The sequence below is a fragment of the Amia ocellicauda genome, chromosome 4 (genome assembly GCF_036373705.1).
Source record: "Amia ocellicauda isolate fAmiCal2 chromosome 4, fAmiCal2.hap1, whole genome shotgun sequence".
Lineage (NCBI taxonomy): Eukaryota > Metazoa > Chordata > Actinopteri > Amiiformes > Amiidae > Amia > Amia ocellicauda.
Window position 1 is genome coordinate 45,717,856 of NC_089853.1, and position 26,163 is coordinate 45,744,018.

The window sequence follows — 26,163 nt, forward strand, 5'->3', positions numbered from 1 at the left end:
GCAGGCAGGCAGTCAGGCATCCTCCCACAATGAGCTTGAGGAGTATCACGACAGAGCCTGGTCTAATTATACACCCAGAGAGAGAGAGAGAGCGAGAGAGAGAGAGGAGAGAAGAGAGGAGAGAGAGAGAGAGCTCAGTCACAGAGGGCAAGCAAGAGAGAGGGAGAGAGAGAGAGAGAGAGAGAGAGAGAGAGAGGCTAACTGTATCAAAGCTGGATGTGCCTATTTGCTCTGCCGTTTCCCATTCAAATGAAGACGCTTCTCTCCTCTTACCACAAGAAGACAGGCTGCAACAGAAAAGGTAAGTGGCCAGTCCTAAGCCAACTCCTTTTTATTTTCTCTTTCTTTTTCCTTTCCCTCTGACAGTGTAGGTGGGTGGCTGTCTTGTCTGCGTGCTCTTTTCATCCAAAGTGAAAGTCCTACTTCAGATTAGTTTGCTGATGTGGAAACGATTCCTGTCTCCAAGATACATTTGCATGACCTGTGCCGGCGCAGGGTGTATACAGTGATTCGCAGGTACAGGTTGAAGCAAGTGCCGGCTCTGAGCGGACTGGTGCATGCCAGTGGCAGAGCAGTGCCCCAAACACACCAGGGCAGACCGGCTGCCTCCCAGTTTGGCTCAGTAGTGGCTCCTTGGCGTACAACAGGTTGTAACAGAAGCTCCTGAAAGTGATTGGTCAGCTAGAACGGCCAGGGCAGCCCAATGGTTACTTTTAATTTCGATAGCTTGAGCATACTAAATGCTTTCTGACACTGTATTTAGCTCTGTTGAGCCCTAATAGCTAAATGTTCTAAAAATAGCGAAAGCTCACTCTCTAGGCAAATCTATTTATCTCTGCAAAATGATCTTATTGTGTTGTCATGTTTTTTTTTTAATGTATAGCTTAGTACCTCTGATCCCCCCACCTCCCTTCTCCCTTCTCTCCTCCCTTGTGACAGGAGGTGTGCTGTCTTTTCTCCCTTGATTTTTCTTCTTCCAGTATTCGATTTTAATGACTTTATTGTTAATGGGATTTAGGGTCCAGAATATAACATGATGGGTTTCGACTGATTTATAACAGCCTTTAAAGCTTTAGATTGTAGTGGAAAAATACAATTTATGTGTCTATGCATGCATGTAAATATGTATCTTTAATAATAAAAGGACGTTGTCATAACTGTGAAGAAAGAAGCAGTACCATTGTTTGAATTTTCACTTTAAAGAACAAGTTTTGTTGTTGGTATTTGTAGTGTAATCATCGCAGTGATTTTCACCACACAGAATGTGTCTGTTTTTCTTGCCTATTGAAATGACAGGGACATTTAAAATCAGTTTACATAAGATATTAAAGGCAGTTGTTTTAGCTTGTTTTATTATTTTAATTTAATGTTAAGAACATGTGACTTGAAATACTCTAATATTATTATTATTGTTGTTGTTGTTGTTGTTATATTATTATTATTTCAATAAATATCCAATATTGTCCTGAAGTCAGTATAGTCCTTAAAAATGACTTCATAATTCAATTACATTGATCAATAACAATCTTTTTTCCGGCTTTGAAAACAGAAGGCTGATCTAGTCATTTAGTCAGTGGTTTCCGTTTTACTTGTACGGGTTAGTTTCCTTGCTTTGGTGTTTTCATTCAAACCTAAATCTTGCAGTGAAGTCATCTACACACGATAACTAGGTGTGAGCAAAACGCTACTTAATTCCTGTGATAGCAGGGAATCTTGGCTACATGAGTCACTTTAACCATTACAAATAGGAAAAGTACTCTGTCATTATAATGTCCTTGTTGTTGCACTTACTATTATTATGAGCTATAAAGTGTACTATGCCTTATTACAGGTCATGTTTTTTGGTCCCAATACTAGCAAATATTTTAATTTCTTCTTCTAGAGTACACTCAATCCATTGTACCTGCTAGCTGCTACATGTTTGCTACTCATGTTTCCATTTGTCCAAGAACTTTGCATTGTGTTTCCATAATATATATATATATATATATATATATATACATACAAAATAACCCCAAACCTTAACCACCTTTGAAGTCGTTTTTTTTTCAAGATATATTTATTGGCCCTGAAATGTAAAAGAAGGATAAATAAGGAGAGGGATCTCAGATAAATATATATTTTGTTTCCTTTATTTCAAGGAAGATTGAGCCCCTCAAACTGCAACCCTTGTCAAAGTTGAGCCTCTGCTGAAGTACAGAAAATAGGCCAGGATAAGGCCTTATGCAAAATGAAAGAAGTGGTTTGCTTTCATCTACCATAAAACTCCACAGGATTTGAAGACTGGATTTTTGACACTGAGGCACCAGCCATATCTCCTTCTTCAATCCCAAATCTGGCATGCTAAAATGCTGGTTCCTGTCTGCTTTTAAGTTATTTGGTAGACTGGGCTTCAGTCTGCTGCCTCCTTTGACTGGGGAAGCTGTGACTTTAAGAGATCTATTTTTACTGACACACAATCATGCATAATGTGCTGTGTGTAAATGAGTCAGTGGGTGTTACTTGTTCACGTAAATCCTGCTGCTAGATGCATGAGTTCAATAGGGACTGTTAAATCACTTCAGAGTGCAGACAGATGGGTTTCCTTTTGAAGAGCTTAATTGTTCCAGAGCGATGTAACGCACCGGTCCCATGTTTCTCTGATTATTGCTTAATCAACTAAGCAGTCGTGTGGCCTAGACATTTTGAGACCGTACAGATGGAAAAAGACCTAATTTTAACACACAGTTATTCGTTTATCCGTGGCACCTCATGCAATGCTCAAGATTGCATAATGCCTTCACTATCACCAGCGTGGTTCTTTTGAGCGGATAACCCTGTTCTCAGTCATCCTCGCCTTCGCCAGCTCTCTGCTGCCATTGTGCTTTAGTGCACTTTGCTTTGCTTTTAACTCGGCGCACTGCTTTTAGAAGCAGAACAGAACGATCCCCATGACGCAAAGTTCGTGCAAAGGGCTGAGTTTATTTAGCTTGCATTTCAAATCCGCCTCCGCTGCGGAATAGTAATGTGCAGTGCGGCACGGGAAGGGCTGGAGATCTGGTTCCACTGGACTATTGCGCGGTGCATTCGACGATTTCAGTTTACCTGCATAAATTGTCACCTAGATTTTAGGAACAAAAAAATACACACAACAGGCAAATCATTTGAAAATCACATCTGCAGCACCTTGCACTGTGAGCACCGCAGAAGCAAATGGAAGTGGTACCATTCAATGTTATTGAACAGTTTATCCAATTTACTGGTTAACCAGTATACTGTGTCTTGTTAAAAAAAAAAAATTGACTATTTTCTATTAATATTGAATGAACTATGAATATATTTTGAATAATTTACATTTCAATCAATGGAGCCCAGATATGTTTACAGGACACGGGTGAATTTGAAAAAATAAAATAATATATTGACTCCCTATTTTCTGAAAGTAATTATAGCAGCTTAAGAACTACACATGTAAACACAGCGTATTACCAAAATTGTTGGTACCGAAGATATCAAAATCAAAATGTATACGCTAAGCCATGGCCTTCTTGACTGTTGCAATTCTTTTGAAAGAGGAATATTGAGAGATTGTTCTCTGCCTTCTTTTCGTGATTTGCCAATCCAGTTCATTCCAGAGTTGCTCTATGAGATTGAGGTTAGGAATCAGGAACACTGGGTCTCTCCCAGATTCGGTGCAAATTCATGATAGTCAATATACTTAGGCCACCAGAAAATCTGATCAAATTATAAACGGTACAGTGAGTATAGGAATTCTATACCCACTTTTTTCACATTTTGTGTCAGTGCCTTTTTTTCCACATATGTCCACGTCATAGTCCACACTGTTAAGAGGAATCGTAAAACAAATGTATTATGTATTATGTATTAAAAATACAAATCTGAAATATGATAATTGGATACATCTCCACCCCCTTAAGTTAAAACATGGTGGCAGCTCCTTGGCAGCAATTACAGCTATGAGTCTGTTGGGATAGGTCTCTACCATCCTTACCAACTTTACACACCTAGATTTGGCAAGATTTTACCATTCTTCTTAACAGAATTGTTCAAGCTCTTGTCAAGTTCCTTTGGAAGCACTGATGGACAGCAATCTTCAAGTCATGCCACAAATGTTCCATTGGGTTTAGGTCGGGGCTCTGAGTGGGCCACTCAAGGACATTTACCTTTTTATTCCTTAGACACTCCAGGGTAGTTTTGGCTGTGTGCTTTGGGTCGTCATTCTGAATACTGTACTTCCATCCCAGGTTCAGTTTTCTTGCAGAGGGCAGCACATTTTCTTCAAGGACTTTTCTGTACTTTACTCCATTCATTTTCCCTTCTATCCTGACATGTGCCCCAGTCCCTGCTGATGAGAAACACTCCCATAACATGCTGCCACCATCATGTTTCAGTGATTGGCATTGCTGGCATTTTAATAATTACCTGCAGTGAAGTGTCTTTAGGGATCCTGAAGCTATCCAGAGGCACTGTGATCTCACAAGCTCCATGTGGCCTCCAATGCAACCCACCCTGCCTTAGTTCTCAGAAAAGAGGAAAATGACTCGTCACAGTTGGCAACCCTTGCCTTGTCCCCTGTGCTGTGCTGGTGAGGACACAAGGCCTCCTTAATGCTCTCTTGCTCTGGCGGATGGTTGAAGTTCGCTTATTGTTACCTTTCCTGTTTTTTCTGTTTTATTAATGTTGTCTGAACTTGGCATTTGAAAACTAGTTGCATTTTCCATTCCTCAGGAATTTTGAGCTGAACAGAATTCCTCCTTTATCCAGCTGAAGGTGCGGTCGGCAGCTATTGTTCAGGATCTCTGCAGTTTTATGGCTGAAATCAGTGCCTGTATCAAGCGGTTCCAGTGGCCAATTTCATTTTGTTTTATATCCACAAAGCAGATTTGTTAATTCATACCTGTTATGTAACTAACATTTCATGTAATTGACTGCATGAGGCCAATATTTGACACTATGAAGTAATTAAATCACCTCCTCAAAGAGAAACTGAAATCTGAAATAGCTTGTGTTCTACAAAAATAGATAGTATGGAAACAAACCATAATGTAACTTTCTCATAACTATAGTGTAGTCGTGTTGTGATTCAGAAGTATTTTTGGTATACTGGAAATTTCTCTTGGGATAGTAATACTGTACATTCTCCGCAGTCTAGTAATAGAAGTGGTCGTAATTTGGTGAATAGGGGATTCTTTTATTTGTGCTGGTGTTTGACATACTGTGCTGTAAATCAACCAAACAATGCCATGGAGCCTGAAAGTAGTCATAGAAACCAAATATCCCAAGTGTAAACGTGCAATGAAATATAACACCAGCATCCTGTCCGGTAGCCGAATGGGGACAGAACACGTTGCTCTTTCACTTTTAATTGATAAGATTTGGTTTCCCGGGGATGTTTACTAATAAGAGCCCATGAATAGGTAAGAGCAGGAAATGGTGGAAAAGCAAACAAAAGAAATGTAGCCATAATACCTTAAAACATGAATATGAAATGGAGCGAGTTAAAAAATGGTGGCTACAAATCCCTCTGCGGCCAGAAATCATGTGGACAGGCGGTGTAGATCTACACATGTACATCTACACAGTCTGACTTTCTGAAGAAATATTTTTTGGGGGAAAAAAAACACTAATTTGAATAATATTTGGGTTTTCAAGAAAATGAATGAGATTTTGAGATCATACTGTGAACATGCCTCACGGAGGACTGGAGTAATAAAAATGAGTTACAGCAATGCAGATCATTTCACAATCGTGATAATCAGCCATCCGATGAGATAAAGCCTTATTACATTTTCATTGGCAAATCCCAAAAGTGAAAAGGGCTTACATGATTATAAGATAGTAAGCTGCACATATTTACTTGATAAAAAACAATGCTTTCATGGTTGGACCTGTGCATTTCACAGACTGATCAAACAAACATAAAAGCTATGCAACTCTGTGGTCTAGCTGCCACCAGTGTCTTGTGGTTGGTTTTAAACTTGTGTCACATCATTTGGGAGGTCTTTGTTTTTCTGCCATCTCAGCCCTTATGCAACAGTTTTGCTGATTGTTTTTCCAGCCCTTTCACCTCATACATAACAATTAAATTGTCCACAGCTAGGGCTTGATACAGGTACAGTTTCCAAACAGGCCTACTGGCTTGCAGGTAATTCTGTCATACAAGTTTAAAATAGACCTATCAGTAAAAAAAGATAAACCAAGAATCAGGCCTTGATAAGCTGGCTAACAATGGGGTGAAATTACACAAAAACAGTGCTGCTCAGTGATCTTAATTTGCCACCTTAGTTCTGTGCAGAGAAGGAAGAAGCTTCTGACCAGCACAGGTGCCACCCAGCCCTTGGTTTTGTGATTTGCAGCTTTATCTAATCTGGGCTTTGGTGTTATTTACAAACTGCTGACCCTCCAACCCACTTTGCTAATTTGCTATATTGTTCAATCTTCTAGCAAAGCTGGTGCCAAAGGCCTTCTGATGTGTACACATCCTGTGATTAACCAAGGTTTTCCTGTCTAGCAGAGGTTTGTTTTTTATGTTCACTATTAAATACATGTTGAATGTGAAGTTAACTTCATTTTTCCTTTACTAGGAATCTAGAATATGTACATATATTTTATTTAATATAAGAACTGTACAAGTTTGCAGGTTATAAACCCAGCCCGGGAATATGTACTCCTGTATCTGTATAAAAATAGCTGAAAAAAAAGCCCAAGTACTTTTGGTCACATAACACATACACGTCATATTTAATTTTTGTTTTTGTGCTCTATTATTACAGGGGTAAATGTCATGCTTTTACAAGGTCACCATAAAACAACAATAATAAATGTATTATGCCAAAACACAAGGTTGATTTCACATTCTGCATTGTCAGGGCCTTTTGTTTTAGCTATTTTTCTCCATTTGAGGTCATGGCACAAAGGGGTTAAATTAAAAATGCAATTTTGCAGCTCTCAAACATGTGAAAACAGTCATTGACAGTGGCACTATTTTATTGCCAACAATTTTTAAAAACATAAACATGGTTAAAAATAATAGGACCACTTTAAGCTCCCTTTAAGAACAGATCATTAAGTCAACACCACCTTAAAACCACTTTCCATCTTCTGGGTACGGAATATAATAGTAGTGGTCAGGGCTAGCGATTTCAGGTCAGAACAAATGTTTAAAATACTGAGAGCTCTAAGAAGGCATTGGTTGCTCATCCTATTACCATAAACACTTGTCACAGTAAGAGATCTGAAAGAGTAACGTGGGTATGGTTTACAGGCATGAGTATCTATAACCAGCAGTGATGCCGGAGAGATTCACAGATATACAAAATTGTTGATCTAACCAAAGCAAAAGCGAGTGTTAATCTGGGCACCGTGGTGATAAACAGTAATGCCTCTGTCACTGCATGTACTGCAGCCGGGTTTTTAAGCCACTTCATTCTTGCATTCTCCCGAAGTGCAGTGATAAGTCGAGAAGATCATTCTGAGACAACAATGAGTTACACTGTCTACCCATTCGCGTTGTTATTAGTCCCAGTGTATCTATAATGCTCTCAGTAATGCGACAGACACATGTATTATATTAAACTTGATATTGGAAGCAAAGCAGTAAATCCTGTGCCAAAGGAATATATGTATGAATACAGTGGTAGAGTAGTGTTTTGAGCACCTCAGTAGTGAATGTTTTCTTTTTTCCTTTTTGGATCTCTTCTAGAAAGCCATGCTTCTAAGAAAAGCTGCTGTTTGGGTTTTGTGCCACTGTAGTTGTCCGGCATTGTAAGCTCACTGGACTTGTCAATGACTTGTCTGCAATGAGAAAGTCATACCATTGAGCCCATTATGACCAATACCCTCATGCTAAGAGGAACTGAATAAATAAACAAAAAAATAAACCAGTCAATTTATTAATGGCTTAAGATACTTTAATCTTACTTTTTGATTTTATGTTTTTTTGCTGTTATCACAAGATGAATTCCTGTGTGCGCAGTAAATGATAGATAGGATATCTGTGGTACCATGATATTTTTGAAGGGTAAAGTAGTAGGAGGTATTCTAGATCAATACACCACAATGTATGTAAAAACAAATCAACACACAAGAAAATGTGTTGGTATATTTCTTGTATGTATTTATTTTATATATAGAAACACATTAAAACAATGTATTTCAGAATTACTCAAAAATGATCCCATGACTGTAAATAAAACTGTGGCTGTGACTGTAGATATTAATACACACCATTGAAAAACAGAACAGAGAAACTGCTCCACTTCCTGTCACATTGAGAAAAAGAGACTGAATTAATGCATTTACATGAATACATCAAAACAACAATACATCAGATTGTGTTATTTGTATTACTATTATTATTACTACAATAATTAGTAGTAGTAGTAATAGCAGAATGAGGAAGGGGGTAGCATGTAAGTAAGGTGTACTTTCCATTTGAGCCTTTTTATTAAACTGAATTAATTATGTGTTATTGGACATTGCACTCAAAATAAACCCCTCAGAGGTCTCATTATATCAACATGTTTAAATTGCAATCTACAACTTCCCCCTGAATATGTATTCAGTAGATCATATTTCAGAAGTAGATGAATCTGGAATGGCCACATTGTATTAACATCCTCTGATTGTGCCAGTAAAATAATTCAAGGAACTAAGAGTTGTTAGTTTGTTTTCTCATACATTCAGCTCTGACTGTTCTTCATAGACACCTAATTCATTACAAGAGAGTAACACATATATTTTGATTACTCTATGGCAAAAGTATATACGTGTTAATATTGTTCTTACATGCTGATGTAAACCTTAAAATTAATACAGTGCAGTGAAAGACACCCGGTTGCATGTGAAAAGACTGCAGATTACAAAATGTGAGAAACAAGGTGGAGTTAAAGGGAGACAAGGAAATAAAATCTAGAACAAAATTCTTCTGATTCAAATGATAGAACATAATTAAAGTCTTCTTCTAACTAATCCCAACCAGGCAAACAGGTATTCCTGTAATGGTCAAAGTGAAAAATAATAGTGCTGTAATATTTAAAGGCAAGAGAAACTCAGTTTACGATGACTGCTGTACGAGTGTGCTTAAGGAAGTGGTTGTGGTACAGAGAGCTTGACCTATGTGTAATTAGTGTGGTAATATTTTTAACTGACTGTTTTAAATCCATCTTAAGTAGGAATTGCTTCCCTATTTATACCTTTAGGGCTAACTTTAGGCTTTTCTTTTGCATTACACAGCATGTGAGATTTTGCGACAATCTCTGGTAACTGTACTAAGCCTGCTTTAGCCTCTACCAACCTTAAGGAGTTTAGGGGATTATGAATGCAATACCTTAATACACACTGGTGTTGTTTTTAAATAGTGCTTTGGCAATGCAGCTGGTGGGTTTAAAGGAATCAATCCTCAATCATTGCTATATTCATTTTCGTGAGGACTGGGGCTGTCCTTCCCGTGCCTGACGTTAAACCATTGGGAAATTTAGGAAAGGGGAGGGAATTCACCACAGAGCACAGAGAAATCAAAAAAGTGTATTTAATTGAGTCTAAGCCGTAACTAAGTATGTAGTTTTAATACAGACTTGTAAAGGCAAGGGCTAATCAGATTACATTAAGAAAGTATTTTTCTTCATGTAAAAAAAGTTTTGGGGGAAGTTGCTCCGATCCAGTTCTTGAAATGAAGACGTGAGTCGGTGTAGTGAGTCATAATAGCTCAGATACCTGTGTTTGTTTACGGTATCCCCAGGTCTTGATGTCACCCTGCCTTTGAATGCAATCACAGTCATTAAAACAATAAGGTGTCTTGTTTAGCGACTTTAATACAGTCATAAATTGAGACTGTAAATTCTTCGAAGTCTTGGAGGATCCTCTGCACCGTTCCCGCTGTGTTGACTGAAACTGGTCGCACTGCGTTCCTCAGGATGTATTTTCCTTGCTGTCTCAGGTGATCACCCCTCCAGGTGTAAAATCTCTGGTTCATCCCGCCCAGAGGCTTCAGCAGCTCCTTCTTCACGGCACCTGGCAACATGCCCTTGCGACACTGAGAGGCACTTGTCTTTGTTCCAGCTCTCTGAGCCCGCGGTTTCCATCGCTCATTTCTCTGTAAACGTGTCTCGCCACAGACTCTGAACACCTTCACTTGGCACCTGACTGAGGCCCCCTGCTTGCCTGGCTAATTTAATTTTTACAGGAGGTTTTTTTTTTTAGATGATCGGCTAATCTTGACACAGGATCATGTGTAAGCTGGGCCCCAGCAGGTCATCGACTTGGGGGCACTGGTGCAAAGCTGACTTGGCCTCCTGCCTTCTTGACTAATGGATTGATCATTTCAGAGCCAATTGCCAAGTGCTTCTTATAGCAACAGGATGGCCTCTGTGACTGTAGGCCACAGGGGGATGAGAGGACGCTCGAAGGTGTTTAAGGCATTGATGCAGCTTGACAGGAGAGGTGTACATTTTGGGAACAAAAGATATGAGACAAAAAGGCTCAGTTGTGTGATTGTCCCAGGGTTGTCTGAACACTCAGAATGAATCATATGGCGGTATAGGTTGTATGTGTAATCCAGAATTATCCTATACAGAGAGCCTATACATTTCCTTTCTGATCCTCGAGAAACAATTTATTTTTTTTGGCTCACACTGTATAGCTTCTCTGCCTGGAGCAGAAAACTCTTCAGTAAACTCTTTATTTTCCAGGAACACAGATGTGATTTGCAAATTCGCAAATTGTGAGGCATCATTGTAGGATTGTGAAAATGATGAAACCTTCACCTAAAATTGTTCACCTCCTTTATTTATTTTCGCTGATCTTCTGATGATAGGTTCCCATTCTGAACCCCTGGACCTACAGTGCTGTCCCTGGTCAAAAACTGTCTGTGAGCGACTGCTATCTTATGCAAAAGGACAGATTCTGCGTTTACGATGTGCCGATCTCTCGCATCTCTAGATTGCGGAAATCCTGTCTGGTCTAAAATTGGTTTTGCACAGTCATATATCTTAGTCCACAAGGGCAGGATTAGTGTTCAATTCCTTTTGTACCTAATTGTGTTGCCATTTCAGATTTTTATAAAATCTAGGTTTGGAGTTACATTTAAATTTAAGTTACATGATAATTAGTAAATTAAAGCAGAAAACTAGGCTGTAAGTAAAGAACCATATTTGTTTATTCTGCTGGTACATGCAGAAAAGGGATTTTACTTTTTATGGACAATATTTATTAATTTATTTACTTTTGTCAGCTTGTGTGAAGTTAATCTGAAGTTGTCTGCAATAGTCACTCATAAAAATATATACATACATTATTTGTTGAGATCTATGACATATAAAATATATAGTTAATAATACTTTAGTACTGAAAGGTAAAAAGCAAGAGTTGAAATATGTTTTATGTTTTGATTTAGTCAAAACAAATCCTGATTTCTTGTTCCATCTAGTTTAACTTTTATACATTTATTCATAGTTTATTTAGATATGTATACTAAAATGTTTTATAGGACTTTATACAGAGAATTTGATTTACCTTCTAAAAATCAACTGACATTACTTTAACCATATTAACTATACAAAATAATGTGTTAAAATATAAATGCAATTACACAGATGCAGTAGAAAGTAACAGTTCTTATGTCTTCTGTGTAAATATCTGGTGCTGCCTTTTGTTTTGAGGTGCTTAATACATTTGCATACAAAAATAGGAATTTCATTAATTCTGTCTTTATTTCTGTCAGATTTACAATTATAACTGTAATGTGGTTTACCTGGTGTGAAAGAGATTTCAAATTGTGCTCACATTTTATATTTTATTATCCTTATTTTCCAGCTTCAGACTTCTCAAAGTTGGTAAATGCAATACTTATGTGCCTGAAGGGTTACCAATTCCAGTATTACACAGATCATTCGTTTGCAATATGAAGAGATGATGTTTCAACTCAATCAAAATGTTTTTCAAGACATATTGTTTAAGGCTTTGTTTTTCAATGAAGCTAATTGCCTGTACATACCCACAGAAAATAATACATGTTATATAAACTGAGTGATTTAAATGTAAAATAATTTGTTTGGTGTTTTATTTAGTTTGTTTTATTTCAGTTTGTTATTCATTGCTTTTAAGAGTTGATCAGTGTATTTTGCCTTCTGTTAATGTTTAACTAGAATCAGCTGGAAACAAATTAACAATAACTATTAACAAACACTATTATTTGGAGATCCTAGTCTCCATTTTTTGTTCTCTTATGTGAAAAATGTTTTTTGACGATAAAATAATGAAAAACAAAATTAAATTAAAAAGTAACTAATTAGCCATACCTTTATTTGAGGTGTGGAACATATAATTAACAGTTTGAAGGCTGTCATTAATCACAGTTTACATAACTGACAATTATGTTATTTATATTTACATTTGTCTGGTAAGATTTGATATATATTATTTAAATGAATATTTAAAAGTAAAGGATCTTCACCTTGTATTTTAACTATATCTGCATCAATTTATTGGCCATAAATAATTAATTGTCCAAATATCTGGAAATTAGTAAATATCAACGAAAAAACTGACAAAGTAAAAATCATGGTCATGCAAGCTTCCAGTGAACAATGATTAAATCAAAATAAAATGTTAGAGAAAGATAAAACTGATTAAAGTAAAATATAAACTTCTTGCAGTATTTATACTTCTTTGGTCAAAATATGTATTGCTAAATTATAGAAGTATCCTAGCAGATTATTGTTTTCTTTTCAGTTTTCTAAATCAGCTAATTTATATTTTTGTCAATAATAATAATTTACCCTGATTTTATTTAAAAATTTAATAAACCAGAGGAGATCATACAAAAATGGTCAAACAAATTAAGTTACATGTAGGGAAAGTTAGTCACATGTTGGCACAAGTAGGCAGATTTAAACACAACTGAAATGTAAATGCTAATACATTATGTAATGCAATCTCTGATTCTAAATGTCATACTACATACAAAGACAGAATAATATGACAAACAAACATATTGTCTGTATATATTTATTAAAATGTGTCTTTAGTAATTTTCCATTTATATTAACATTACAAATAAACAAATACATGGAAGAATAAATCTTAATCTTCTCTGTAGACCCTTTACATAATTGTATATAGTTAATAAACTAATTGAGTATAGTTTTATTTCTGTATTTCTTTTGTAGGTGAAAAGCCAAAAAAATTATTATAATAATACATGTCAAATTATGCATAACTTGAATTGGGTATTTTCCTGATGTTTCTTTTTTTAATGTTTAATCTCCATTACATAACCAAACCATTCATTTTGAATGTATGCCAATGAATTGATAATGCACACTTCTAAATACAGCATTTAATGAATAAAAAATATATAAATATAGTTTAAAAGTCTACACATGGAACTGATTCCCTGTACATTCTGGTTATATTTCAATAGTAATAAAACAATAGGACATTTTCAGTAGTGTAGACAGTATCTGAAATGTTTAAGTTTACCTAGGAAACAATCTCTTCTTTACTCTTCATTTGAAATAATTTCCTGTGTTATATATGTATATATTTTATCTTCCTTGGGGTTTGTCTTCTCATACACTTTGTTCAGCAGTGGATGTGTTGCTGAGAGACACGGTTTACTCTTTACATACAGCAGCGATTTCAGGATTAAAAGGCAATGAAAAGGACACTTTGAAATTAATGGTTTAGACCAAATTTGACCAACCAATGATACACAGATTAGAAACTTGTTTCCTGATATATTTATGCTAGAAAGTGGATTTAATGGGATATAGGTTTGTAATTTGCAAGTTTGTGGACAGATCAATGTTTATGTGTTTAGTCTAGACCTAAATATAAGCATAATCATATGTGTAAAGATATGCTATAGAAAGATCTTGGGGAGGCCTTCATCCAGCAGTGAATTGGCATTATTTTTGTGCTTTTGATAGAATATTGTATATATATATATATATATATATATATATATATATATATATATATATATATATATATATATATATATATATATATTATATTTAAATTGTTATTTAGGGCTGGATTAAATCAAAACTTTGACCCATCCGCTAATAGCGAACTACAAACCTGTACATCATAGCGGTTACATTTATGATTAGAAGAAAGTGGCTTCTTACTTAAAATTAGTACAGTTCTGTAGTTTTCAATTAGCGGGTGGGTCAAAGTTTTAATTTAATCCCGGCCTTAGTCTGTTTGTCGTTTGTAGATTTCTTGGTGACCTGTGTTGAAAATATTTGAGTCCGGACCTCAGTCCCTGTAGAATGACCTGGACCCAGGAATCAGGAAAAATAAAACACGGGGACGTTCTGCACTCGCTGCTTTGGAAACTCTGCTAAAGGAGACATGCAATCTCACACAAACACTGCAGTAATGACTGAGGCAACAGTGAGGCCTACTCTGTCTTACATACTTGATGTATTATTCAGCGAAATGGCAACGGTGAACATACAGAATGTAAAGGTTATGTCTCGTACGTTACAGATCACTGAACGATGGTACTTGCCCACTGAGGACGAACCTATGAGGTTTACACCTACTCATTTCCTTTCATATTAATGAATTGAGCTGCAGTCAACATATTTGGTGCACCAGGCTGCGTATTTGTGTGCTTGTGAAAAAAACAATACTTGTACACTTAAGCAGTTTCAAGTGTACATTTAAGCAGTTTCATGTTTGCGCTTGTTAGCTTGGAGAGCACAGATAACCGATATGGAACAACAAATAGCTGCATGTTTTTAAACAGTCCAGTTATTTTTTATTAAAAAATGTATACACATTGTTCTGGTTTCTGGTATCAATACATGGTATTAAAATAAATTAATGACTACTGTTTCAGCTTTCATGTGAAGTTGGTGATTCCAGATGCTGAAGGGTGTTACATAAGAGACTCAGAAATAGTGTTTAATTTGTGTTTTAACATATAATATACTGACATCTATATATATCATCTATTTTGCAGTGACTGCTCTCACTATTTTGCTGTTGCAGTTAATCTTGCCTCCTGTTACAGTTGGTTTAGGTCTCCGGGGTGCAGTGCTGGTGACTCACAGGAGTTTGTGTCCATGAGACTTTTTTGTTTGTTTTGTATGATTATTTTAATGGATACGTACATGTATCTGGAGGTTGAGTATTGCATGTTGTCAGATTAAAGATTATCTAAATACCGCCTTCATTTGAATATTGTGAAGTTCAAATTGAGTTTTTCTTCCAAAATTCTACTGCCCGTATTGAATACAGAAGTCAGAAGACATTAGGATTGAAGGACAATCACTAATTATTAAAATTTTGGTTTAACGGTTATTTTTCAATTGCGGTGTGTCTTCAAGGTGTCTTGACTTAAGCATTTGTGGCTGTGTGCTGTGCTATAAACACTTACCCAGGGTGGTTTAGAGTCAGGGTAGTGTTATATACTTTTTAATCACCATTGCAGGCAAGTGTTTGAGTCCAAGTAAATTATCTAACAAACCTTTTATGATGTGAGTGGAACAACATGCTTTAGAGTTGGCCTTCTGATTCTGGTGCATTCTTGCGTCTTGTAAGACTTTACACAATTAAACAAAAACTAAAAAACACAACAACAACAACAACAACAGCAAATAAACCAATAAATAAACCAAATAAAACAATAAGCATCTGTTATTATACCTTAACAGAAAAAATTATAATAACCGTATCTGACCAGATATAATCCCAGATTCCAGGGCAACCTCTGATTTTATTAACGCATGAAATTAATTCTCAGTCTCCAGAAGAACGATGATAGAAGCGCTTTGTGCTTTAGCTTATCACTACATCGCAGGATCTGAACTGTATTGAAAGGGCTTCAGGAGGCCATTTACACAGCTCTTTCGTATGGGTGTGGTATTATGGGTGTTCTGCAGGTGATGGTGTCAGTGATGGGAAAATTAAATACGTCTGTCTCAGCCTGGTTCACTGAGCCGTTGATCTCAAGCCACACTGACACATGTGACTAACCTGCAAACAAACCACCCAGAGTGAAGGGGCACAAAGCCTTGCACCATCACAGCAGCATTGTCACAAATGTGCAGGTTTTCAAGACGCCAAATTCTCCACAATGTAAAGTGAGGACTTCCATTGCACATTCTGTTTACGGTAAAAAGTCTGGCAATTAATTGTAATGTAATGTAAAACACGTATACTATGTGCTGTAAATCATGAGAATGAAATCATAATTATAACATTGTTGTGTAAGACTGCACCACAACATTTTGCCAATGTGTTTACTACATACGTGTGTCTTGTTCTTCAGTCTGAACAGGAGTCAGAAAAAACATGGGGCTTTTTCTTGGTTGAACAAAACCCTATGTGGATTCAGCACACCCTCGTGTTCCCATGCATTCCCTTGGAACGGGGCGTTGAATAATCTAAAGAAGGGTGAATTGGCTGATGTACAGAAGTATGTGCATGAAAGAGAAAACCAATCTGTGTGGTATTCTAAATGAATACAAAGCAGAGAGCAACTGAAAAGTGTGTGGTGGGCGGGAAGATGGTGGGCTCACGTACCAAGACATGAATACAAGCTGTCTAATAGAATGATTTTTTTCCTCGCTCTTTATAAGCCGTTCTCTTGTCTATATGCTACAGCTGAAAGGCTAGAGCTTGCTTTTTACTACTCCCCCCCCACCACCACCATCACCACCACCACCTTCCCCCTGTTTGTTTCTATTTCATGTTGTTTCTTCACCTTTTTTTTTTTTAAAGTGCATCGTTTATTAATATAACTTATTAAAAAAGGCCATCGAGATAAGCTGTCTCAAAACAAGCTCCCCCAAAACGAGATGCCGCGACTCCAGTGCGCTGTGAGGTATAGTTTTGAGTCAGCAGCCAAAGGCCGGGGGATGGTGTGGGCTGAGTTTGGTTTCACCAGCACTGTGCGTTCAGAAGGGTTCATCTCTTCATTGTCTCCGTGACATGTTGAAGCCTGCTCTCTTTTTTTAAATGTTTTTTTTTAAATATCTATGCCTCCCCATGGCCATTCTGCCCTTTCTAAGTGAGTAATGGGGAGTGGGCGATAGCAGCAGCAGGATTGGTATTGTGGCAATGCAGAACTGACGTGGTCCTGATGGCATGGTAAATGACTTGTTATTACTCACTTCCTAGGACCCGTGTGTGAGCTCTCTCCCGGGTGAGATCTGTAGGTAGAGCACCGACACGCAAACTTTCACTCCCAAAAGCTACGGCTCCTTTTTTATTACTGTTTATCTTATTGTTGGAAGACTTTTTTTCTTCTTTTTGCCAATGTGTTTGCCTGCACTGGCAAGGGGTTTGCCACTAGGTGCTTGTCATTGAGATTCACTTTTTTAGGGTGCGATTCTACCTGGAATTGAGGAAGCACAAAAAAAAATCCTAAGAAAAACAAAACCTTCTTATGGATGTAAGATTCTTGGAAGACATTGAAGGGAATTACCATGCGTTTGAGCAAAGGTCAGTTGCTGCAGAGTTTACATAAAAGCTGAGCATGTTACAAGACTTTGAACTTGGTAATGTTCATTTGAAACGTCGAAACACTGCATCCTTTTATGTTTGTCTTCTACAGACGGGTGCTGCTTGGGTTAGGGAGGGTGCTGGCTTAGACTTCTAATGTGTGCTTTACTTCTAATGCAATGCAAAGAAAATGATCGTCCATTTCTCTGTTGCTCAAGGGTTAACAGGGTACGTTTTTGATGTGAATGTGTAAGCTACACCTGGCGGGAGGGGCATATATAATGTGGCGCAAAAACTGTGAATAGTAAATTGAACAATCAGGACGTCCACAAGCTGTAGAGTTTGAAAAAGATACAGGGATATTTTTTTCACTCAGCGTTGGCTGTCAGCCTCACAAAGATTGATTAAAAGATGTTTTTGTTTGGTTTATTCATATGCACAATACTGCAAAGGAAAGATCTTATTTTCTTCATTTTTGTTTTCCAGTTTACCTGTCATTGTTTACAGCAATATGTAGGGGTCTGCTGTTAAGAATCTTTAGGATAGTTCTCTAGTCTACTACTGCACTTTATGTACATTTGTTCAATGACACAGTGTCAGACAGATTGTAATTTTTTTCCCACCGTTTTTTCTTTCTTTTAATATTCCTGGATGAATTTGTACCCTAATTACTGTTGGCAAAACCCAGCAGGTTCATGCTAGCACTTTCACCTGCTTTGTTGTTTGCTCCTCTGAATATTTCACATGGTTAATTGGCTGTTTTCAGAGGTGCCAATTAGCACTGTTTCCTGGATTGTGTGAAGTGAGGCAGTCATGGATAATGTCTTAGCAGGTGTGAAACTAGTTACTTATCTGCATTAAAGAAACTTTTAATCAGTGGGACAAAAACTCATTTTGAGTGAACTGGCATATATTTACAGTAAAGCGGTAATTAAGAGGGTTACACAGCATCAGAATTATTATTGTACTGTTTTAATCTACAGTATTTCTACAACTGAAGGAAAAGCAGTACAAATTAATTTATTCATACTCCACACACAAGCATTTTGTTTTGCCTCTTCGCTAATGCTATGCAGTACAGCTATCATAGCCAATAGTATACTCAGCCTAAGGCAAATATTCATACAGACACTAAAAGCTATTTATTTATTCAATATATGTGGTTGTGACATAAGAATTAGGTTATATGCTTTTTAACTCGAAAGATTAATGAAAAGCAACAGCATTCATCTCTTACGTCCAGGGACACATTAAGCTTTCATGTTTGAACATGTTTCACTGTTAGTTCTTCCCAGCAGTGACTGCCGTGTGAATGAGACACCCTGCCCTGCTTGTACAGGCTACAGAAAATGCTGAATATATAGATAGAACAATATAAATTATAAACAAGGAGACCGTGTTTTCGATGAATGGCTATGCTAACAGTTTTGTGTTTCTACGATGTATTCCAATTCTGGATGTAGTAAACACAAATGGTTCCTTGTGTGCATTTCTGGATGTGCATTAGTACATGTCTGTTTTTGTGTTGAGTGGAGATAATTTTGCAAAGCATCCACATTTCTCAGTAACTGCTTGGTTGTATACCTCTATGGACTCAGCTCTTCATTGGGAGACATTCTTCTGAGGAGATGTTAAGATTTGGTTTCACATTCCTTAATTTGCAAATAGAATGGAACGTCTGCCTTTATAGAAACAAGACATCTTATTGACTAACCATTTCCTTGGTTTTAATTTGTTATTGTACCTCTTTTTGTACACATAAACCTCTTCTATTTTACTATTTCAAACCCATGGTAAAGTGCATGCTTTCTATTTTTGAAGGCCAGCCCTGCCTTGAATTACAGGATGTGTATGTGGAGAAGGAGATTGTTAAGTCAGATTACTGAATAACTAAACAAGGTAGCTCATTAATTAATTATTATTATTATTGTTGTTGTTTTTGATGACGATGGCAGTATTAACATATACTATATACTACCTGCAGCACTTAGTCCTTGGTTTCAGAAATATCCTCCTGTTATGAATATTGTTGCCATGAAATGTAACAAACAGTAACAAAAAATTTAAATGATCTCAATTTAGTTGTAAAGAACCTTGATGAGCAGAATTATCTTTGGAAAGGAAAACCCCCTTCAGCAGATTTCCATTAAACAGTTAAAACATTTTTTACCGTTAGAAAAATTAGAAAATCTCTGTGCAAATCATGTTTCACTTGTAGTGTGAAAAACCTGTTCCATAAGCAGGTACTTTTCACTGGGATTTTCTAAATTTTCTTTCTTGCGTAAGTATATAATGCGCACATAGTTACTAAAGGAAATACTACATTGTAATTTTTCCTATTCACGTGAATTACGATTACTTTATAGGATTTTGTGTTTGGTACCAGCTATTATATACATCGTCCAATCAGTCTAGACAGAATTGAAGAAAAATAAAAGGCAGTGGTTTCTGCAGTAGATGAGGCGTCTAAAGTCCAGAAAGTATACTTAATTTGTGGCATAAGTGGGAGAAAAGAAAATTAAACAAATACCTGCTTGGAGTGAATCTGAGATGCTCCAGTCTAACATGTGACCCTCATGATCTATGATGTCCAACTACGAACTAACTAAGGGCTACCATGCTGCGCTCTTCAGTAACATCAGGATGGGAAGCTTATATATACCTTTTCCTTGTATAGAACCCAATTCATTGTAATTATTCATTATTACTGGGCCTGTAAAAAGCACCTGGGGAATACATGCACTAGTATCAGTGAAAGAGAATAATTTCCAGCAACAACAACAACACAAAATCAGTTGAAGTAATCTGACAAGTTTTAAAGCACATTTACGGACAATGAATTGCAAGAAGTATTGGCCCTCCGTGCATATTTATCATACTCCTACAGGTAAATTGATTTCTGTCAGCGAATGTTTTCCCTTTTGTTAAGAATATCTGCTATCGTCTGCCTTCCAGTATATCCCCACCTAACCTCCCCTGCTGTATATATGTACTTTTGTTTCCATAGTAACTATTACTTCACAAGACAGTTGCAAGAGTTCGGTCTGACTGTACGAGACATTATAAAGGAAAGGGAAGACGCCAGATGTTCCTCAGCATCACACTCACATCAGAGCCCCTTAATTTAGTACAGGAGATAAATTGGGGGCACTGGTTCTGTGTTAGAAGAAGGCTGCTGCTTTTATTTTCTGTCAAATCTTTGCAGTTCTCGTGAAAAGAGAATGGGGGAGCTTGTATTCCAGGTATGCTTACCCAGGCGAGAATGTAATGCGGTCTCTTTAAAGTGCCGTGGGTGGAGAAGGATACTGCCAGGCACTTTTTAGTTTCTTGCTCGCAAAGCTGCAGTTCTAGCGAAGAAGGGCGAGCATGCTAGAGGTTGATCTTCGTTCGGTTCTCCATCTTCTAAAAGACAAACAGGAATGGATCTCGCTGCCTGAATCGACCCACGGTTGATGGGTTAACTGCATCCCTACTGAGCAAAACACAGGTCTTTACTTTCTATAGCTCCTGGATTTCATTTTTAGTTTATTATGAAGGGAAAACAAATTAAGAACTAAGACCAGCTGTTTCTAACTTTGTTTGAGCTCTTTTACAACCTGCAAAGTGATCCTAACCTGTTGATCAGATAGAAAGCTATTTTAGGTCTTTATGTTTGAAAAGTTTCCTTTTTTTTTTTTCCCCCTTGCAGGTGAGTGGCCAGTCAGTGTGGAGTGACCTTTGACTCATCAGTGATGCTGTGCCAAAGAACGTTCCCTACTTCGAACCCTTCCTTCTCTGAAGAGGCCCATGTGACCTAATCGGTGTGAGTAGGGGGAGAGCAGGTTTCTGCCTGGAAGCCCAAATGAATTCGGCTCCAGATCGTGGCAAAGAATGCCTTCCTCCAAAGAAGCGAGAGTTCCAGGCCTTGAAGCCCGCCGAACAGCGCCCCATGGATGAATTCAAGCCGCCTCCACCCCACATGAGCCGAGCTCTGGGCAAGCCAGCAGAGAGCAAGGGAACTCTGTCACATCCACGCTATGGCAAGGATCCTCTGCCACCGCCGCCGAAGTTTGTGCCACCTGATCCACCGCCTTTTCCTTTGCCCTTCTCCTTTCCCACCACACAGCCAAACCTGTTCATTTCCAACCAGATGGGAGACAAGCTCAGTCCAGGTTCGTCCTCTTGGAGGGACCAGTCTTTCAGGATGGGGGACTCTGCTGACACCAGCGGTCATTATTCACGATGGAAGCACAAAGGAGGAGCAGGGAATCCGCACCAGGACAGGGGTCACAGTTCATATCCGAGTGCTCTTCCTGCAGAGTCGAGGGACTTTTGGCCTTTCTTCAATGTCAAGCAACGCTTCAGCTCCCCCCCCTACCTGTCTCATGATCTACATTTATACCAACCACCACTATATCCCAGAGAGCACTTGCCGGACAGGAGGAAGGAGAATGGGTATGACGGGGCAGACAGCAGGCCCTCACACAGGAGGTTGCAAGGGGGTCCAGAGCCTGACTACTACAGCAAGATGGAGCCAGAGAGTCTTCATGGGGCTTGTACCAATGGAAAGAGGAGATACCTGGGTGAGCAGAGATCCCTGGGAGTGTCATCCACTAAGGATGGCTGTTTTCAGGAGGCCCCCAGCACACATTCCTCCCTTCAGGAAAAGGAACCTCAGCTGACGCTCAAGACACACCCAAGGATCAGCACAGAAGTCAAGAGTGCCAAGCAGTGTCCTATGAGTACTATGGCACAGATCTATTACAACATTCCACCTGCATATTCTGCCCTGGCACAGATGCCCCTCGCTTATCCCATTTATAGTCACCAAGGACAGGTAACGGCTTTCCCGGACTTAGGACTTCAGACGGAAGCAGCCCACAAATTAGGAATCTCAGGACATTCCCCGCTGGCAGTAGACAGGGACTCGGAGGGGCCGAGAGGAGGGAAATCTAACAGCCACGGTTCTGCCCCCTCTCCCGGAGCGCCTATTGACTATTCGAGTTCCTCGCCAGTAGGGTCTCGAGCACGAGCCGCTGCCACCACCCCAGCCGCCTCCAGCCCGTCTCCCAGCTACTCTCCCGGTCTGGCCCCCCCCGTGGTCCTACCTCACTTCACAAAGGGGTCTCTCATCGAGCTGAGCACGGGTGAGCTGAGGAAGGTGGAGGAGCTGCAGACAGAGGACTTCCTGCGCTGCGCCGTAACCAGCCCTGAGTTTCATCTGGGCTACTGCACCGTTCAGCACATTTCCCCCAGCCAGAGCCAGGGGTTCGCCCACCTGCAGGTGCTGCTGGGGGACCAGAACACTCAGGTGGGTTCCACAAGTGTGCTCTGGGATCACTTGCTTCTGTCTGAGAAAAGGCATTAATTAGACAGATAAGTCACTCAATTGAAGCCGTTAAAGAATAAACACCTATTTTTAGATTACTAAAAAATAAAGTTTAAACTTCCCAAAGAGATTGTTACAGATTTATTTAACCGTACCCTTTTTTATAAAAAAGCATACAGTCATGGTATGGTTTTCTTTTTGTGTCATCATTAAAATTGGCACGTGTTATTTATTCTATAGAATATCTATTTTTTATATAATTGTTTTACGTTTAAAAGTAAGCAAGGTGTTTAATCAGACGTCCCCTCAGAGATTTAACATTTTCAAAATAGATGCAAAAGTTAAAAGAACTTTGGGAGGGGGCTGAAGCTTTATCTCATTTTATTTTATGGAAGGCATCAAGAAAAAAAATCACATTTAATTTAGTTTATTGTGTTATAATATGAGACAGACTATATTAATATCAGCTTTGATATTTTCGACTTTTTTAAACTAAAAGCTTTTTTATATCAAAATAAATTAAAGGGCAGGATGTTGTACATTTTGAAACTAAATCAGAGAGGAAATATTTAGATTCTGAGTCACACAATTTAGTTTCCTGATAGGTTCACAATGTGTCTTTAGTTACAGAAGGAGTGCCGGATGCAGGGAGGTGTAAGTGTTCACTTTATTCAGTATTAAACCATAAGACATCCAGTCGTAAATTATATAATTTATAAAAATTAGTTTCCCCCAAAGTTGCAGACATACTCACATCACTAAATACCTAACAAACAAATTAACAATATTATTGTTAAGGTTATTAATTATTTGTTTAAATGTTTAAAAATGGTTATGGTTTACATAAGGAGCCCTAGAGCCCCATATTACTACGGGTGCAGTTTACTAATACGTGAATAGAATTGTGTTTCATAAATATATGAAGTATGCAAATGAGAAAACATCCACACAAAATAATAAAACCTGCATGTGAATTACACCTGATTTACACCATGTAATCTATAGGGATCTAGAAATTGTAGAATAATAATAAAACAAAAAAAGTATACATTTGATGTATGTGTAACCCTTAATTAATTTCATTTCATTTGACTCTTTAATTTGTGAAACTGATATAAAGTTGGTTCCTTAATAAGATAATAATTTCCTTATACAATGTTATACTTAACTTAAAACTCCTACTGTTAAAAATAATTAAGAAATTAGGAAATTATTAGTTCAATTAAGGGTTCAATTAAGTAATTGAGAGCTCGGTTGGAACAAAAACCAGCAGGATAGGGTCTCCTCCTGGCCAGGATTGAGAACCACTGTTCTAGAAGATCCTGATTCAGTTTTCTGAATACGTCTTTTCTCAAGTCATTTGGCCTGATTTTATAACAGCCTTTCGGTCATCTTATCACATGCTATTGTTATCGCAGATCAATGCAGACATCCTTTATTTATTGAGTTTGATCCATGTGTTCAGCAGAGACAGCAGCTCCTACTTAACACACCTCTTTCTGTATGTCTTCCAGGAGCTCCTCAAAGTCTTAGTTGAATACCCCTTCTTCGTCTGCAATCGAGGCTGGTCTTCGTGCTCCCCTCAGAGAACTGCCCAGCTCTACGGACTCCCCTGCCATCAGCTGGCTGCTGGCGACGTCTGCCTGGCGCTCACACCCACACCCACCCCCGCGCCAGCACCCCCCACGGCCTCACCCACTCCGTCGATGCACCATCCGAGCCAGGCCGGCGGGGGGGACTTCGCAGTGCCATCGAGCCGCTACAGGGACCCCCGCACGCAGGGCAGTATGGGGTCCACGGAGAGAACGCACAGGGCGGACAATATGCCTCCTCCTCCTCCACCACCTGCCAGGCCGAGCAGGGAGCCGGCTCAGGGGACCCACCGGCCGCCCAAGACACGCAAGCGGCGGTGGTCAGCGCCCGAGCTCAGTGGACTCTCCAGTGCGACTCCAGATTTACCTCACAGTTCGAAGCACAGGAAGCAGTAGTCCCGCCAGTGCTGCCCAGGAGCGGCCCAGCCAAGAGCGCCACTAAGCTCGACGTTTAAACACAAACACAAACAGAAAACGGATGTTCTCAGGATTTCAGGTCACAGCAGCACTATTCTGTCAGGAGTTTAAAAACAACAACAACAACAAAAAACGGGCGACTATAAAGCAAAAATTGTACAATCTCTTCTTTGTATTTGTTCGTCTTCTGCAATGCAAGGGAACCGGACGCGCGGGGAATGTGTGGACTCAGCCGGGGGAGGGTTGAAGACGTCAGTACACACCAACACCAGACTTTGAACCCGACAATCAACATGTGTACTGTATGTGTTCCTATTTTTTTTTTGGTTTCTCTAAATAATTGTCCCTTGCCTCTTTAAATTGTTTACAGCAGAGTTTTCCGTTTTGAATTCAACTTTGTGGTTTCTTTTGTCTGTTTGTTTGTTTTTTCAATAGTAAGAATAAGTTGAGGCGATGAGGAGAGTATTTTCTTAAATAACGTCACTTTCGCGAACCATTTCGCTGTCTTAGAGAAAATGTAAAGGCTGGATCGAGCAGCGTGTTGGTCCCGCCTCTTCCTGTGGGTCAGATATGATCCTAGCTCACTTGGCATTATCCTCCAATTTGTTTTTAACAGTATTTTTTTCTGAAAAGGAAAAAAAACACTAATGAAAGTTATGTAACAGACAGGCACGGCCCACACAGATTTTTCTACGGCCAGCTTCGTGCAGAAGTCATTCCTTTCTTGCCTTCTGACATTCATTGGTGTTTATACAGCATGTATTCAGTGAGATAAATGGTGCTAATAACATGTTGGAACGCAATGCTTTGTGAATCCTGGCCCCTGTTTGCTTAATTGTACGTATATGTTAGAATGCAGGGAAAACAAGAAAAGTATTTCGAATTCAGATACGGGTATCCCTTATTGGCCCAACACTCTTTGGTATTTCGTACTTTGACTGAGATAAATTCTTTTGTTTTTGTTTTTCCTCTCAAATGTTATAGCTATAAAAATTGTATATTTTTTAAATCTTCGATCTGTAAAACTATGTCCGCTAGAAATAAAGAAAAAATAGCTTTATAGATTTATAAGTATAGAGGCCTGGTTTTTATTTTGGCGCTGTTTTGCTTCACAGTCCAAATGAATGTATTCCACCGTTCTTTTTTTCTTCTTTTTTAAATCGCATCAACGGATTGACTGAAGAAGTGGCACTTTGGCGGACTGGAGTGTTTCAGTTTTGTAACGCTGGGCACTGTGACTTCAGTCCTCCGACAAGACGGAAATAAACTAATAAAATTGCTTATTATTACCATCTGAATTCAGAACAGCCTGACCTTTCTTAGACGCTGGAGGGTACTACGTAGGGCTGCACTTGTAACTAGAGGGTTTGGGGTTCAAATTTGTGT

The 26,163-nt window shown here is 38.5% G+C and overlaps 1 protein-coding gene across 2 annotated transcripts; it reads left to right on the plus strand.

Annotated features, from left to right (window-relative positions):
• On the plus strand, positions 1-26,075 carry LOC136748616 (ataxin-1). Of its 2 annotated transcripts, none has more exons than XM_066702523.1 (3): positions 1-301; positions 21,149-22,750; positions 24,283-26,075. In XM_066702523.1, exons 2-3 carry the CDS (start codon positions 21,302-21,304, stop codon positions 24,754-24,756), a joined length of 1,923 nt encoding a protein of 640 aa, XP_066558620.1. In that variant the 5' UTR covers positions 1-301; positions 21,149-21,301; the 3' UTR covers positions 24,757-26,075. The 2 variants fall into 2 exon arrangements, with proteins under 2 accessions (XP_066558620.1, XP_066558621.1); XM_066702524.1 differs by lacking the exon at positions 1-301 and adding an exon at positions 16,939-17,106.
• Positions 26,076-26,163: the final 88 nt, after the last annotated feature.